The sequence below is a fragment of the Periophthalmus magnuspinnatus genome, chromosome 7, assembly GCF_009829125.3.
Source record: "Periophthalmus magnuspinnatus isolate fPerMag1 chromosome 7, fPerMag1.2.pri, whole genome shotgun sequence".
In the NCBI taxonomy this organism is placed as follows: domain Eukaryota; kingdom Metazoa; phylum Chordata; class Actinopteri; order Gobiiformes; family Gobiidae; genus Periophthalmus; species Periophthalmus magnuspinnatus.
In genome coordinates, this window is record NC_047132.1 from 16,963,127 (window position 1) to 16,981,202 (window position 18,076).

An 18,076-nucleotide genomic window follows, 5' to 3' on the forward strand; every position below is an offset into this window, starting at 1 on the left:
TATCCCAAAGATTTCAAATAAACCAACTACAACCACAAGGGGTCAGTAATGGAAAATAAATGAATGCTTGGAGGAATTCTATGAACAATAGCCCAGATATTCATCTTCTGGGAACCCATTCACTCAGTGCCTTGGTGGAGGCCTTTAACATATGCAATTATCAAAGTAAGGGAATTGTGTGAAAGAAGACACAAAAGCCAGGTACCGGTTTTAAAAACTCTCTCAGTAACTCTATTTCTGTATTAATGTACAACCGTTGAAAATTACAGCCATTTTTTCGTATTTTTTACTTTTAAATTTTTTTTTAAACGATCTATCTATCAACAGCCATTTTCCAGAAGTGAAAGATGGGTGAGCAAGAAGAACAAAACAAAGAGAGGCGGGACATTGTGTGTAATGTAAATTAGAAGTGAGTGAAGAGAGATGTAGGCTGCTGCGGAGTGTTTGTGCATGCCATGTCAGTAGGGGGCTCTGTAGTGTGTGACAAAGGCTTGAGTTACACTTGAGGCTTCAGAAACATCACATGAAAGTCGATTATGTAAAATGGTGAATATCAAACTTATGAACAGAGCTTGAATACTTAACAAGGCTATTTTTAAGTTTATTTGCAAGATTTTGAATTTCTGGTATAAGAAACACAATTTGATGCCATAATTTCAGTTGGAGGGCAGGGGCAGGTATAACTCTACAAGAGATTTACTCATGATCCACAAAGGTTGAACCTTATCATTTGTTTGCGATTGGCTAAAAAAATGTAACCATATTAATCTTGTGGCTTAAAGTCTTTTCAACTGACAACAATCACGTCTTTGGAGAGTGGCAGCACCACTTTTAGAAACTATTGTGATAAAAAAAATTTCACTTTAGTTTATTATACTGACAGAAGATGTTGAACTTTGTGCCAGTTTTTGTTTCATGTGCATAACCCAGTGATTACAAACCTGCAATCTGACAGTTAAACAGCAAATTCCACCATAGAATTCAGACCTGTCCTCCAGCTCAATTTTTAACTATCGTTTTGATGTCACATGAACACAGACTATTTGGGGGTACTGGGACACTGAAGCTAGCGTCAAAATAAATCTCAATTTTGTTTCTGTAATAAGAAAAAAAATTATCATAGCTTTATTAATCAACTTTTCCAGAAATTCATCCAAAATGCCATATATATTCTAGACTAATTTCAAAATTACAACTTCATTCTTAGCAGTGGAGCTCGTCAAATGGTCTAAAGAGCAAATGAGAAACGTGTTAATTGTGAAATAGTGGCAAAATATATTTAAAAAAGGTTCTTTATACACATACATTTAAGTATTATACATGGGCATGCAAATTAAGTAGGAAAATACTGTCATTCCCATATCTAGTGTTTATATGGGGAACACCATTTCACAATTAACTCTTAAATTATGTTTTTTAAGCGAGTTTAGCTACAGCAGTAACAACATTCGAGGTCATCTGTCATTGTTGTAGAAGCTGTAGAGGCTAAGTAGATGTTTAATATTTAAAAATAAACATCGGAAAGAATATGGAGGAAAGTAAAGTCAAGATATTTGCAGACCAGTTCAGAAGCAACTCACTGCCAGAAAGAAGCTGCAATATTATGAAATGTTGTTACAGTTAATACAGTAAGGGTCCTCTATTCAAAGTTAAGACCTTGTCCAAAACATTTAAATTAGAAATCATTGCCCAAATCATCAGCCTCTAATTTTGAAAAAAAAAAACAAAAAAAAAAACAAACCAAAAAACCCCAAAACAAAATGAGTACAAGATGCAGTGAGATTTTGTGTTACAAATCCCAAAAGTATACATAATGTGAACAAATTTTCCATCTTCTCTGCTCAAACATACACCCTTTTCCCCACCCAGTGAGAACAAGCAATCCCAGTGAGATTGGAAGTTTCAGAAGAAGCAAGTGACTTCACCTCTAAAGGCAATAGAAAAATACTAAGTGTACATCATGCTAAACTTGAAATGGTTAAAAAATTAATATAACTTATTTTCTTGCATCACCATATTACCTACCTCTAGGAAGAAACAAAATGACAAAAATCCACATGTTTTGTACTTGGCAACTGCTCTTTGTCATTGATAATGGTAGCACTGCAGGTACATAAAGTGCAATGCAAACCTCGTAAAAACACCATTATAACAGTTCATTTGGTGCATATTTATTTAGCCTAAAAGCATTTAAATAGAGGACCCCTGATATAAAACCTGGCCGTTTACATTTGTCTTATGAAGATTTTCCGGAAGCTTGCAGATTATTTTTTCAACTTTAGAGTATAGGTTATTGGATAAGCAAAATGGCATGTTATGTTTAGTGAAGCCATAAGTGTAACTGTACATGTCAAAATAAAAAGATGGATAAAAAGATACAATCGTGCCATAGTGAACCCTGCAGCTGTTTGAGAGTGAGAGGAAAAAAAAAAAAAGAATAATGAAAGAAGAAATGGTGAAGTGAAAAAGGGATGGAGGGAGAGCACTGTAGGTAGTAGGAAGGAGGAGAGATAGAAAGGGGTGGTATGAAGGAGGAGTCTATGTGTCGTGAAAATCTTTGAGCAGTGTGCGTCTCCTCTGCTCTGCGATGTGCATCTGGTTCTCCAAGTCCTGAAGAGGACATCAAAATACGAGTTAGTCATACAATTAATATGGAAATGCAGCTTGTGAAAACATATAATTCAGTCCAGACTCTTGGTCACTCTCAAATATTTACCACTCAACAAGAAAATAAAAACATGTTTTTCATATATTACTATATACACCATTCCAAAATAATGTAATTGAAAATACAATTCACTTATTTTCAGACTGATATGTACGCCAATTTCTGACCTCCAAAACCTGGAACAAAGCAGGGTCAAGTCTATACTTTCTCTAGGATAATATGGATCATGTAGAAGTAATTGTTTTGATATAATAGTGATTTCAATAATGAGCCAATAATTGTGACTGATTTTTGCCATAAATCAAATAGCCCTGCGCTCTATACTGCAGGAAGAAGAATATATTAACCAAATCTGACAAATGTCATAGAACTTCATCATTCTACTTCAAATGCCAATTCATTTTTACTACAGCAAATATATTTAAATTCTAGGGAAAAATATGCTCCTCACATCTGAGAGAGAATAGTTTTGAAAGAAGCAAGCTACAGCATCTGTTAAATATGCACATTTTAAATATAATAGCAGATGGTAAGTGGTACAGGCTATAATTTATTTGATCTTGTGGCATTCAATAGTAGGATTATAATTTATGATGCACGATAATGGAATGGAGAGAACCTCAAAGGAAAAGCAGCTGAATCAGAGAATCCTGTGATTCTAATTGGTCTTTTTTTTTTATTAGTGGAATTATCACTGCGAATCCATAATTGCCATTATCGGTAACCAATATTATCATGCATCCCTAATTATAATAAAGTGAAATGTATGAGAGAGCTGTACTGCGCCTTCTAGACCAGCGGACGACACTGATTCACAAGGTTTCTCTGGCCAAATGAGTTATAAGGTACACTGGTTATACTGACCCCTCTGTCACTGGCACTGAGCTCCTCTCCTCCCACCACTCCTCTCTCGTACGAGTCGGCCCTCTCCACCTTCCATGACAAATTCTCGATCTCTGCCTCCAACTGAGCCTGCTGGTACTCAAACTGGACAGACAAAAATATTTCAGTGTGTACACAAAAAAGTATTACACAAGTCTGATTTGAACTCACCAGTTTTTTGCGGGGACCAGACTCCATGTAATAAGCATATGGATAGGTGTACTGTAATGTGTAGCGACACTAGAGAAAAAACAAAACATCAATATTATTAATAAATATTGTTAAACTGCAGGTTTTTGTCATAATACAGCGAGTTGTAGGGTCTAGTAGCCAATAACAGAAATGATCAGGTTCAACATTTGTGAAATAAAGTTTTGGATATTTCATGGCGAAATACAATGTAATCAATAGGGAAATCTGGCTCTAGAAACTAGAAACTAAAAACATACATAAATGAAAAGGATGGCTTACAATTATTTAACCAAATCTTGACTAAAACTAAAAAACAGACCAAGATTAAACACTACTTGTCAAAATTGTCAAACAGTGATCTAATAATTTCTGATCTTTGGTGCTGGCCTGATGGCACCAGACTATGGTTTAGAGGCACTTGGCTAAGGCCCAGATTCGACTGCTGTGTACCTTGGCGAGCAGCTTGGCAGCATTATGCAGGTACTGCCAGTCAATCCATGTGCCCAGGTTGTTCATGACTCTTTCCTGGATTTTCTCCTGAATCCTCTGATACGTCTGAGCCTCCAGCTGCAGAGACTTGTTGTGATTCTCCCACTGAACAACAATCAAACCACAAGTCAAAATGTGAAATGGAAAACAAAACCCCTGTAAAAAAGTTAAACTGCACATGACAGGTTTTCATGTTTTTCTAATAAATACTTTCTTTGGTGAGATAGTACATGTGGAAAGCATTTATCATAATTTTACATCAGTTAAGGCCATTTTAACCCACACAATGCCACACGACTCTTCTCCAGACATTATCCTGACAGCCCACTGGTGTAAATGCGTGCACCAACCTTGTCCTCTCTGGATTATATATTATATAGCGGCAACTCCTGACCAAAGTGGACAGATCATGACATTGGAGTTGATGATGTGCCTGATGTTGAAATCCATTGAGCAGTGTGTTATGCTGTGAACAATCACCAGGCATTTGAGAGAATGCGTGATTCACTTATTTAGCCTAGTTATATAGATGGTCAGATTTGAGTATTTATTTAGCCTGTTTAATAGGCTAATGAAAGTTGTAACTAGTGTCCTAATTTATTATTCCTTGCACCACCATGGCAAATACAAAATTTAATTTTGACAATTTAAATTTGAATTAATAGGCCTAATAAACTAGCTGCAATTTCATCAAATTCTGGGACTCCCCCCCCCCCCCCCCTTTTTAATCTGCCGCTTTACACAGGGCCTACATATTCACAATAAGCACTAAGTATAGCCCATATTTAATAACCATCAGCGTCACCCAGAGCTAAACTGCCTCAGCAGAAGTGCAGGCACAGCCTGGGAGAAGTGTGGGGAAATCAGGCTAAACTTTCAACAGTAACTAGTACTGCTGAGTCCAGGACAGAGTATGGACTACATGAAGCAGAATTTGAAGAATCTGAATCAGGATAACAGAACCAGAACAACAGGACACAAAAGGGTGCACTGATGGAGGTTTAGAATCAGCGCTGCACAGGAGGAAAGGTGATCTACAGCCTGCAGCAGGCATGCCTCCTCCTGTGAGCCACGTGGAGCCCTTGATCAGCTGTCATGATTTTCTAAGGATGCGTGAAAGCTCCAAATCATAGTAAAAACGCAAACTGGGTCAGTGAGTTTTCCACACAAACCTCTGCCCACAAAACACTCAGAAGGCTACCTTCAGCGCAAAGCTTTTAGGTCTTTGCCTCCGCCCCACCCAGCTCATTTCCCCAGGTGTGTGTATCAGTATACGCCCAACAGCCTGCTATAACAGCACGTGTGAATGAAATTGTCGGGACATGATCCTGCCCAGATTCTCTGCGCCTTGTCTGTTGGTGCAGTGGGAAAATGGCCTGAGGTAATGATTCTGATAAGAAAGCCTGAGAAGAAAAATACAAAAATACAGAAAGTAGCAGTGAGTTCTAAAATCTAATACCTCTACCAATGTCCAACACAGAAAATTCCATCAAAATTGCAGAGACAATTTATGCTCAATTAGTGTAATTTTTGTAAATTCTTAAATATATGTTATGTTCACCATGTTTTAGTCTTCTAAATTCTACATTTAGAAGACTTCTTCTCACCCTCTCAAAGTAGAAGAGGTATTTCTTGAGGGCCTCTCGGGCCTGGGCCTGTTGGCTCTGGTTCACTATGTCGGGGTTCTCTTTGTAACGGCTGCATTCATAATATTCACTGCCATGAGTCTTCCAGTCGCCCAGACACATCCAGCAGAAGTCTAGAATGGAAAAGTAAAAATAGGACAAAAATGAACAACAGCTATAGTGCAGTTCAAAACATCAAACATCGCTTCTACCAACATGGTTAAACTATTTGAAAAAAGGGATATCTATAGCTCATTTTATATAGTAAAGAGTTTCTCAAAGTTCTGCCAAGCTTCTGAAAATGTAGAAAAGGTACATACCATGTTTGCACTTGGAGCATTGCTGTAAAGAAGAAAAAGAAGGGAAAGTTAATAAGGCCTCTTGTATTACAGTAAAAACTGTTGGATTTCTATGTGATATGTTGATAAAAGTAGTCATTGCCGATACAATTTACAAGTCATACTTGTTACCTCTGGTATTTCACTATGTTTTAGATGTAGAGCTAATGTTTATCATGGAAAGTCTGTATATATACTGTGAACACACTAAACTTGGACAAAATTCACAAACTATAGCATGCAGATCACAAGCTCTATAGCACAGACTTACTGATTCTGTCAGTTGAACAACAACATTTCAAGTTCTCAGTACAGTTTGTGTTGGACGTGTGGCAATGACTCACCATGTGATTGCACCCGCCGTTTTTCTCAATGCAGATATTGCACTTAGGACACTGAAGCAGAGGAAAAGAAGAGGAAAAGTCTTACTAAGGTTTTTAAACATTTTATAACATTTGTGTAAAAACCTTTATTAAAACTTTTTTGTAATATGTCTTCAAATATTCCAAGAAAGTTTGACTTTTAATCAATGATCCTTATCCATTTGGACAGCAAATGCATATAAGCTACATGGCATTTGGTAAATATGGTAAATATTATTTTACATCTTTAGTGTGAGCGCTGATGTAGTTGGCAGTCTCGGAGTCGTCTGCGCATTTGGTCAGCCATTTCCTAATGGTTGCACAGTCTGTGGGCGCGTGGTACATCTGACGGCATTTAAAGCTACAGGAGAGAGGACAGAGAACACTTTAATACTAATATGGTATTCTACAGTATTCAAGCGTAGCCATTTTCAACCCAATTTTCCTCTATGAAGCTGCTTTACATTTTTGAGTAAAGCCACACTGTGAATGCAGATAAATACAGTAGATGCACAGTAGACTCCGGAAATATATGTTGCTCATTTGCCCAACAATTTTCCACTCTTTAGGTGCTTTGCAATGGGTTGGCCTGGGACAGTAATACATATCTGATTTTAAACACTGTAGGAGGAATTTTCTCAGGATGTAAATTTTTGTTATTCTTAATAAATGAGAACCATGATTGTTACCAGAATACTTCAGAACAGCGGCTGCACTGCACTCTGCGTGCTCTGGGTTCCTGGACTTTGATCACTATGGGACAATCAGCTCCAGGACACAACTGCAACTGGAAGTGACTCTGCATAAAAGGACAAAAACAAGCAAGGTTTTATTATGAAAATAACCAACCACACACACGAGACAGCAAACATCCAGAAAGCAGCCAACTTAGCATTATTGTTAGCATAGACATCTTTGCATTCAGTTTAATGTTGTAATGATTCTTAAAAGAATATGCATCCATATGCTTATAAACATCAGTAAGCATAACTGAACCAGGTGTAACTTCTGTCACACACTGAGGACACATCATATACTGTATACTGCTAACTTAAGCTGCAGGATGTAGCAGCCCTAAGGTGAGAAACTCATTCTCATTTCTGATTGGACTATCATGTCATAAAAAGTTTTCATAATTATAAATAAATCAACATTACATTTTATTTCCAATTTAAATGACAGGCAATGTTTATGAAATATTGTCTGAAAATATATACACACTATTTAAAAAATACAAAGTAGGATTATTACAAAAACTGGTTTAACAATGCACCAACCAGAAAAATAAAATAAACCTGGTAACAAGATTACCAGGGCAAATCTTGGACTATACCATTCGTCGTCAACATTGAAACACATTCACTTTCTAGAGTTGACCACAAAGAGGAATCAAAATGTATCTAAACTTAAAACCAAAGACCAATGAGGCCTAAAAGGCAGTTTGAGAACACAAAGTTTATTTTCAGACCACACTCCAGTTACTTACTACAGATTATTAAAGTGTATGGAGAGAGCAAACAGTGTTGCACATGGTCTTTAGTGATGTTGACTCACCTCTACGTAGTCTCTGAAGAGGTAGCGTCTATATTTTTCTTTCAGCTCGTCTCCGGGCAGCAGCGGCAAAACAAAGTCCTCAGGCATGCGCAGAGAGCAGTCTTGAGCCATACATGAGATACCTGTAAAAATCACATGCAAAAAGATGTGCAAAATACCATAAAACATGAACAATCCAACACATGTCAGATCGTCACATCTTTACATTGTAAAAAGTAGGCATACACACATATTATACATACATTATACACTATACACACAAAGACAATTTATATATACATACATTTTTAGATACTTTTTCCCCCCAATCTACAGTTTTATTTCCATTTGCATTCCAAAACTCATTTTAAGTTAAAAATGGGTGATTTATAAAAATCACAATATGATTACCTGTAAAATGTATTAATTTAAGGTACACTTTATCGTCCCTCAGGGGAAATTGAATCTCTGCATTTGACTCATCCTTCAAAGCAATTGGGGAAACCTGTGGACCTATCTCCAGATCTTAAGCTAGTCTTGGCCAGGACAATTTGCTTGCTGGAGGATTTTTCCTATGCCCATTTTTTGGAGAGTCCAGAGGAAACTATCCCAGAAGCAAACTCCACAGAAAGACGGAAGCAAACTCCACAGAAAAAGGCCTGAGCACCAAGACCCGGAACTTGTTGCTGTGGAGGCGAGAGCTAGCACTTTGTCAATAGATCACACAAGCAATCTTACTGCTATTTTCAAATGGTCACTGTATGATTTTCTTATTGAATAGTATGAGTGCCAAATTGCTTTAAGTCAGGAGGTGGGTTGTACTTGAACAGTTATAAGCATATGCAACTTCAATCTACTTTGCATAATGTGATATTGTAATTTAGTATTTACAAATGACTTGCCTTTCATGGCATTATTGGATGTTATTTTTGGAACAATATAATAATAATAATAATGGCTTACACTTGTAATGCACTTTTCAAAGCCTCTCAAAGCGCTACAGTTATTTTTGGAAATGGTAAGCACTGACAAATGCAAATGCTGCCATAGTCTCTCACATATTTAACTTTAATATTACTGTAGTTTTTAAGGTTATGTGCTTACATTTAAGATTATGAATATGTACCATACCCAAAGCCCATGTAAAGCCAACTACAGCCTTGTCACAGTACACTGTGAAGATCAGAATTGTACAGCTGTGTAACACTGACCCAGAAACCCTGTGTAAACACCGTCATGTGGAGCAGATAGCAGCCACTTATCACACTTAAGGACCCAATTATAGTTCAGCTGAGGGATTTAAAGTACAGCTAGCAAAGTCCCAAGGCTTTGTGGCATGGAACACAATACAATTTATTATTTATGCTACAATATAATAGATGATCAGTAACTTTAATAAAAAAAATAGCTGGAAGTTTATTTCAGTTTTTATTCAGAATGTTTTATTTGATGAGGTGCATCATATACTAGAAATGGTTGTTTTATAAGGACAACAAATTGTTTCATCATCACTTAAAACTATTCCAACTTTTTTCCCCACATGATTTTTCTCCTTTTTGGCTTGTTTCCTTCATTGCGATAGCTAGCCCACTGAAATAATGCGTTTGCACCCAGGTAATGTATGTACAAGTTTAAAGTTCAGTTGGTTGCCGACAATATCCTACCGTTAACCCTTGGCTATATGAAACTACACGCATGAAACTTTTAATGCTCTATTCCAGTGGCTATCCCAACTTTTCACACCAAGTACCGCCAAAGAAAAGATTTGGTTTTCCAAATTCCACCAGATCTAAATAAAGTGTAAGTAACAGGACTATTTCAGGTCTAAAAGTGGACTACATCATTTCCAAGGAAAACTAAATTTCTAAACAAGAAATGATCTACATCAGGGCAAAAAGTGGATAAAATGAGCTCAAATTCAGCAAACGCACATGATAAAGAGCTGTCCAAGTGTCACCTGAAGGAGCTTGTGTACCACAGTTTGAGAAACACTGCTCTGTGTTTTTAAATTGTGTAAAGTGAACTGACACTGAAAAGACACTGACCGACTCCCATGCCATCTTTGACCAGGACGGTGCAGTGCTGCTCCCAGCATGCTTTGCAGAAGGAGTGCTGACAGGGCAGAGCCAGGAGTGCGTCTCTGCGAACTACCTGTAGGCACACGCCACACTGCAGCGGAGGGAGGCTCTGCACGAGGAAATTTAAACATGTCATTCAGAAAGTCAACCATTTTCAAGACAAACATTCATTGTTAATTGCCAACACATTACATATTTAGATCACCATGTTTACCTGTGACCACCTTTTATGGTTTTAAAAATGCCATGTTTGCCGAAATGCCATATTAACATGTTTAGTAAGTGCATTTTTGGCTATTACAACACAATTAGTGTGCACCTCACTAAGGAAAATTGTTGTGTGGGAGCAGGATCGTACTCCTAACCGTAAGGAGGGTCCGAATAGTACCCGGGAGAGATCACTAGATTACTCAAACATGAATGGATGATTAATGTGAGAATAATGTTATAACACTGCAGAAAGCTCCAAAGAGTCAACCTTGCATAATAACCCCTCTTTAACAGCACAAACTTTTAACTTGTAGACTGATGTTTATAGAGTTCCCTGCCATTGGTCCAGAGTTTACACTGTATCCATATCTAGTTGCATAATTATAAAAAAATTTGGACCATTGCCATAGTGATTAGCAAGTTAAAACGTAACATTACGAAATATACATAATTTTTTTTTTTTTTAAGTAAGAAAATAGGTTTGACCTCTAACAGCTCAATTTGGCTCTGCATTTGTCTGTATGTAAAGTAGTGCTTGTGTTACAACATGTGGAGTGTCACTCACAGATACTGATCTGCTGCTGCTGCTGGGCTGAACCAAAGCGTCTGAAAGCACCAATGATGAGTTCGACTTGTATCTGAGAGAAAAAGAAACAGGCATAGTCAGCAAAAGAGGCAGTCAAATAAGCAATTTTAATATGTGGTAACAGTAAATGCATGTTTTACTTAACTGTACCTAACATACCTGTCTATTATCTGTGAAACCTGCCAGTGGAAATGCACCAGGATTAGCTTTGCTTCAGACGGTAAAACCTACAAGAAAAGAGTGAATGGCGGTACAATTATTTAGTCCAGTTGTTACAAGTCTCAAACAAAGCCTACCTATAAAACTAAACTAACTGAAAACATATTTTTTATCAGTTAAACTAATCTGTTCAAAAAGACATCTGATGCAGTAAGGACAAGGAATGACACATTGTCTCACAGATATCGTCCGATAATGATAAAAGACCATTGATACTGGAACTGATACATCAGCCATCCCCAAAAATGAACAATTTAAAACTAAATATTACATCTTTCGAATGGAACAAAGATGTCCCCAATATGTTACATATACAGTTAAAACCAGAAGTTTGGATACACTATATAAAAAGTCAAGTATGCTCTTTTTTCCTCACTGGCATGAAATCAGACTAAACTTTTCCTGTTTCCAGTTAGAAATAATTTTGGTAATCCTAATTGCTAAATGTCAGAATAATGAGGATTTTTTTAGACAATTGTTCATTTCTTCAAAGTCAGAAGTTTACATACAGCAAGATTACTATTAATTTAAACAATTTGGGAAAACCCAGCTACTGATGTCATGTCTTTGGAAGCTTCTGATAGGTTTATTGGCAACAGTTGAGTTCATCAAAAGAAATTTGTCAAAATATTAGGAAGAGAATAGTGGTCTTGCACAAGTCTGGTTCATCCTTGGGGGCAACTTCCAGATGCCTGCAAGTACCATGTTCATCTGCTCCAACAATTATATACAAGTATAAACACCAGTCATCATACCGCTCAAGAAGGAGACTTTGGTCTGGTTCAAAATGTGTATATCAACCCAAGAACAAAACAAAATTACCAGCTTCAGCCAGCATCTTCAAAAGGTAAAGCCATTATCCACAGTGAAACGAGTACTGTATTGACAAGGGCTTAAGGATAACAAAGTCAATGTTTTAGAGCGGCCATCACAAAGCCCTGATCTCAATCCTATTGAATATTTATGGGCAGACCTGAAAAGGCATGTGCGAGCAAGGTGGCCTGCAAACTTGGCAGGAATTTTGGCCCTTGAGAGAACTGATGTAACTGAGCCAACTATTATGAGAAACTTGTGGAAGGATATCCAAAATGTTTGGCCAAATCATAGAGTTTAAAAGGCAATGGTACCAAATATGAATGAAATACATGTAAAGATCTGATTTTGAAGAAATGAAAAATTGTATGTGTGTATGTAAACTTCTGGTTTCAAATTTAACATGAAACTGAAAACTATAAATCCTAAGCCCTTTATTACATACTGTATTGTTTTGCGCTGTCTCACATGTCTAACATAAACCCACCTTGAGCGCGGCCGCCACAGTGTTGACCTCCTCCGTCAGTACCCTCTGGCTCTCCTTATAGGTGAGACAGGTGAATAGGTACTCCTCCGGGTCAAATGAGTCTGCCCCCTGCTGTTCCACATCACTCGCTACATCATCATAATAGCCCTCCATGTCCCCCGCCTCCTCCTCCTCGCCGCCATCTTCCTCCTCTTCCTCCGAGTTCACCCCGAAGTCTTCCTCATTGCTGTCTGACGCCTGGCTGTTCATGTCCACAGACATCCACGCTCCAATTGGCCCAGACAGGTAGACGGTTCGCCTACCCGCCCGCACGCCCCTCTCCAATTGGCTGAAATGTTTCCCTTCCTGTCCGAAGACTCTTCCTCAGCAGCAGCGGAAGAAGCAGAAGAAGTCGCACTCCCCGTCGCTCATTTGGAAAGTTTTATAGTGGCCTCAATCCAGGACAAAATGGGACTCTGGGGAGAAAAGAGAAATGTAACTAATGGGAACAATTATAAAACAAAATAGTGCATAGTGCAAATATGCATGTTCTATATTTAGTGACCAGTCTTAATCTAACGTGGTAACATGCATTTCAATCACCTAAGAGTGGTGCTGAGGCAAAAATAAATAGTGAGCAGAATTCCAAATCCATTCATGATTTTCATGTAAAAAGTTGGTATGCGAAGGAGGGTATACTGAGGTACCCTTTCGTCATCACAAAAAAATTATCAAAATGAATAGTTTTTACAAATCTCAACACCCAATCGCGGACCAAATTAGAACCTATGGATGGCAAAGTTTGACTCGCTGGCCCCACTTAGAATTTAGGCTTGCATTGTGTCAATTACAGACCAAATTAAGGATTTTGTCCACAATATTTGGCACAACACCATTTACTTCTTTATACAAAAAAAGTTGGAAAATGTGCTTACTTTGCATTCTAGTTTCATCCAGCTGAGCATTAGCCAAAAAATGCAAGCAGAACATGTTAATGGATAAGAACAACAGACTCTGTGGTATATTTGTAAATTGAGACACTGACGCCTGAGCCTGATGCCTGACTAATGACAAATCCAAACCTGGTCTTACTTGTGATTACATTAGATCAGTAATCAGTACAGCTGACAGTAAACAGAGTGGTCAGATAAGGTTATGTGTGAACTGCTCCAAGTTGAATGACTCAGCCAACACACAATGTACCAGCTCCAATGACATTCTCAGTTACAACTCATTTAATGACTACTACAGCTGCTAATAATTATATTCCTAAACTGCTCTATATATTCTTATAATCCAAATGTAATTACTCCTGGGACTAGGAGCGGAGTGATATTTACAAAATGAATATCTAAAAAGAATCATGGTCTTTGTACACTATGATCCATGTTCACTCTTTTTATCCACCAAGGTTTTTATGCCAACTTTAAAGTATAATGTTTGGTGTAGTATCAACCTAGCCATGGGTTTCAGAATGAAGAAACGTTAGGATCATTGCCAATAACTGAAAGTAGAAGCTGAAACCCATGAATAGGTTTTTACTGACATACTTATTAGCAAAATCACCTTATTTTAGGGCTGCAAGATTAATCACAATCTGAATGGTCACAAATTAGCAAATTGCAAAGGCTGCAGTTGGTTGTATTCTGCATAAAAACTGCTGTCCTTGTAGTTTAGATCTGTACAAACATGTTCTGAGATGTGATTCTTGTATTAGTTTGTCAATTCACATTTCAGTCTTTGCCAATTCTTAGCAAAATGTGAACTCTGAACAGAATCCTATAAAAGAACAAAATCACAAATCTAACCACAATTTTTGTCAGAAACAGACATTTTTCCCAAATTATTCAGTCCTACCTTCTTTCTGCCTTTTAGGACTATAAACACAATTATTAATTTTAGTTTACAGAAATGTCATTTGTAAAGAGGCAAGAGTTTCCCACGAGTTTCCCCACAGGTTTTAATCCCAGTCAACACGTGCTACAGTTCAGGGTCACCGCTCAGAGGATTAACTGGACCGGCTTAAAGCTGCAGTCCACATGAGGACAGAAACCAAGCCAGCAACAACAGGGAAAACAGAGACATAACACAAGATCCTTGGAAGGAAATCATATTAAAAAGTATTTGCATGTAGATAATGAAATACCAACTTATCATTTGAAAAGAATAAGTCAAATAAAGTGACATTTGTGAGAGTAAATAATAAATAAAAATTTAAAGCCAACATGAAATTCTTTGAAACCAACCATTTTTGAAATGTTGATAGAGGAATACCCTAACTTTTAATCTTAAAAGTTAAAAGGTGCACCATGCAACTTTTATGGCTTTCACTAAACATTACATTTAAGGGTTTACTGTCAGTTGCATAAGAGCAACAGATTTGCGCAAGAAAGACCAAAAATGGATGGATATTTTTTACACCAAATAACATTTAGCCTTTGAGAAGGCCACTACAACAGCTCTCCACTGATTAGCTTCTTTAGATGCTAGTGTTATTACGATGTTAATGAGTGGACTTGGTTATTGTATTATAAGTGACATCAAAATCCCGACATTCTGAGACAAGAGCACATGAACACAAGTTAGAACCTCACCCAGGGACCACATAAGGTAGCATAAAAAGTGCATGGCGTGAACACAATCTTGATTTCAATAAATAAATTGCAAACCAAGATATTTTTTCCCAAACCAGAAGGGAGCTTATCTTGGAGAGAAGCCCCAAACCATAGCTCACACATAGCTCAGGGAAGGTCCAGGGCTAAATATAGACAGAGTGACATAGATCCAGCTAAAACATTACAGTCATCAGCGGTTTGATAAGAGCACAGCCAGCAGAGGAGGGGGAGGAGGGGAGGATTGGGGGAAAAGACTGCAAGGCCTTTATTAAGTGTCAGATTTCAATACTGATAGGGTAATGACTGGATTTCCATTTCATTACTTGGGTAGGAAACTGCAGTACTAAAGAGTAAACTTACTAAACTAGAGATGAGAAACAAACTGGTGATTGTATAATAACATAATTGTTTTTTGAAGATATGCCAAAATAGAATATATTGTCTTTAATTAAAACTATTACAAAATAAAGAAAGTGTTTAGTAAAAAAGTGACATTTTGTTTTTAAATTTGAGGTACGTTCATGTTGATACTTGAAACCACAATCAAGAAATTTACAGGCAAATTTCAGCACACTCCTGGCACAATGAGAAAATATGTTCTGAATATTGTCAGCGAGATAATGTAACAACTATTGAGACTCCAATTTTGGATAACATGATCCATTCCTTAAGTACATACAACTAAACTAAAGGAGAACCCGAGCAACATCTAAAATTCTGGCTTAACACCAGTAAGAACACAATTTGAATATCACTAAAGTACGTCAAAAAGGATAAAAGGATTTTTTTGTTGAATAATTTGGATGCTCAGAAGATAATTACTTAGCTGAAGACTTTGGATTTTTGAACATCTATTGCATAAATCATCGAACCACATTCAACATAATTAGCTGGATAACTGAAATGAATGTGTCCTATTTTATATCAAAAAAGCAGAGAACATTGGATAACATTACATCCCTACAAACAAATTTTTGCCACATCTGAAGGACTAACCTGAGTGACAGAAGACAAATTAGCAAAAAGTAGAGTAAAAAATTAAAGAAAACAAAAATTTTAACTATTCACTATAAACTGTTTGGCTAGGTTCAGTAAATCATGTGAGGAAGCATGGTTTGGGCAATATTTCAACATTGAACCGTTTACATCAGCATTGCATCAAGTTTCTAGGGAAAATGGACAATGGTGAACTTTCAGATAATTGCAGAACCTACATTTTCAACATTTTAATTTTCTTGTTTTATTCCCCCAAGCTTCTTGGTATGTTTGTACAGTAGTATTACTTTTACTGTCTACAGATGCAATTGTAAGCCATTATAAAGTTGACTAAGTGGTAAAAAGATGCTATTCGACACATTACTGTTATTATGATTAAACAGTTTGCATAATACTGTATTGACCAGATATACATGATTTGTCTATTCATTGCAATCGTGTTATTTTCTTAGTCAAAATGCAAGAAATTGGAGAAAGGAGTAGTAGAAATAGTTGCTGACATGACGAAAAATTATTTATAATGTAGGGTAAAGTGAAGCAAAGCACATCAGCATCCTCAAATTATGTAAAACGCAACAAGATAATGATTCAATTAAGAAACTTTAATTGGCAGGTATGTGCCTGCAACCTTCTGTAACCACATATTATTGACAAACCTGGATGTAATCAATACAACATCATGCAAGATCCAATAAGACTAAAATTGACGAAAATTGTTTCTTTTCAGGAAATTTCAGACATTAACCTACAAAAAATAAACAGGCCAATCTCTGTCATACTCATAACATTGTCACATAATCTCTTTAAAACTTTATCAATTTTCACCGCTGTGTCACTGATCGTTTGGCTAAAAGCGTTAGCAGGATTAGCTCGTGTGCTAACTTGCTGTATTCTATAATCTGGCAGCGAATCAAAAGAGACAAATCAATATTTTTAAAGACTTGAGCTAATATAGTTGTCAGATTTGCATTATTCCACAAAGAGTAATAATAAATAAGTGTACATGAGGTCCTCCAGCCGTCTCCTAGCGCGTCTGCCTCCCGCTGTGCCTCCGCCTCTCGGCCACTCGAGCCCGGGGATGGCGATGTAAACAAGGCCCGCTGCGGCTGAGTGCTGGAGGATCCGGGGGGAGCAGCGGAGGGGTAAGTGGGTACGGGGTTGAAAGTGTGAGGTTTACCTGGCTCCGCACCTCTGGTCCGACCCGCGATGACACCCAAAGTAGCTTAGTTTGGCGGAGAAACGTGAGGAAAGAGCGATTTTTACTCAGTCCGCGGGGCTGGAACCTGGAAGTTACACGGTTACACAGACTTATGCACTACGTCACATCCGGCTTTCCCCTGTCAATCAAATCAAAGGTCCTGGAGAAAATTATTATTAATGGAAAGTTATGTAAACACAATTAGTTTATTTCTTCTTCCATTTAATCTTTTTATTAGTATTAGGGGCTTATTATTATTATTATTATTTTTAAGTTATCTGTCCCATTGTTTTAGCGCACTTTTTTAAATTCTCATGTCCAGCTGCTGTCACTGGAAGAAAGAGTACTAAAAATTTGTTTAAACCCCCCCCCAAAAAAACAACAAGTGGCTAACAAGTACAAGGACTGCTGCCGTGCTGTACTGATAATGTATTGTAAAACTAAATCATAGGCACTCACTTTTAACAATCAGAATCAGAATCAGAAGACCTTTATTGCCATAGTCTGTGAACACAGTTCACAAACTAGGAACTTGCTTCGGTGAAAAAGTGCAACATAAACACACTGAATAAATACAAATACAAATAAGGGCATGCACAAAGTTAAAAAGATATGCTTAAAAAATCAAATTAAATACTTAAAGGGAGAAAATATATACAACAGCAGCATCAGAACAACAGTGCAACATGGCTTATTAAAGTGACCGGTGTTATTAAGTGTCCAGTTTAGTGCAGATATTATAAAGTGTTCATGAGACAAACGGCAGAGGGGAAGAAACTGTTCTTATGGCGAGAGGTTCTGGTCCC

At 37.3% G+C, this 18,076-nt stretch overlaps 1 protein-coding gene across 2 annotated transcripts; it reads right to left on the reverse strand.

Annotated features, from left to right (window-relative positions):
* Positions 1-204: 204 nt before the first annotated feature.
* On the reverse strand, positions 205-17,397 carry arih2 (ariadne homolog 2 (Drosophila)). 2 transcript variants are annotated; one of them, XM_033969637.2, is made up of 15 exons: positions 17,250-17,397; positions 12,483-12,937; positions 11,123-11,190; positions 10,943-11,015; positions 10,135-10,276; positions 8,111-8,232; positions 7,246-7,355; positions 6,800-6,917; positions 6,539-6,589; positions 6,177-6,198; positions 5,839-5,990; positions 4,193-4,336; positions 3,722-3,790; positions 3,533-3,655; positions 205-2,610 (listed from the first exon to the last, which is right to left on the reverse strand). In XM_033969637.2, exons 2-15 carry the CDS (start codon positions 12,741-12,743, stop codon positions 2,539-2,541), a joined length of 1,527 nt encoding a protein of 508 aa, XP_033825528.1. In that variant the 5' UTR covers positions 12,744-12,937; positions 17,250-17,397; the 3' UTR covers positions 205-2,538. The 2 variants fall into 2 exon arrangements, with proteins under 2 accessions (XP_033825528.1, XP_055078855.1); XM_055222880.1 differs by having other exon boundaries at positions 12,483-12,913; positions 17,250-17,396.
* Positions 17,398-18,076: the final 679 nt, after the last annotated feature.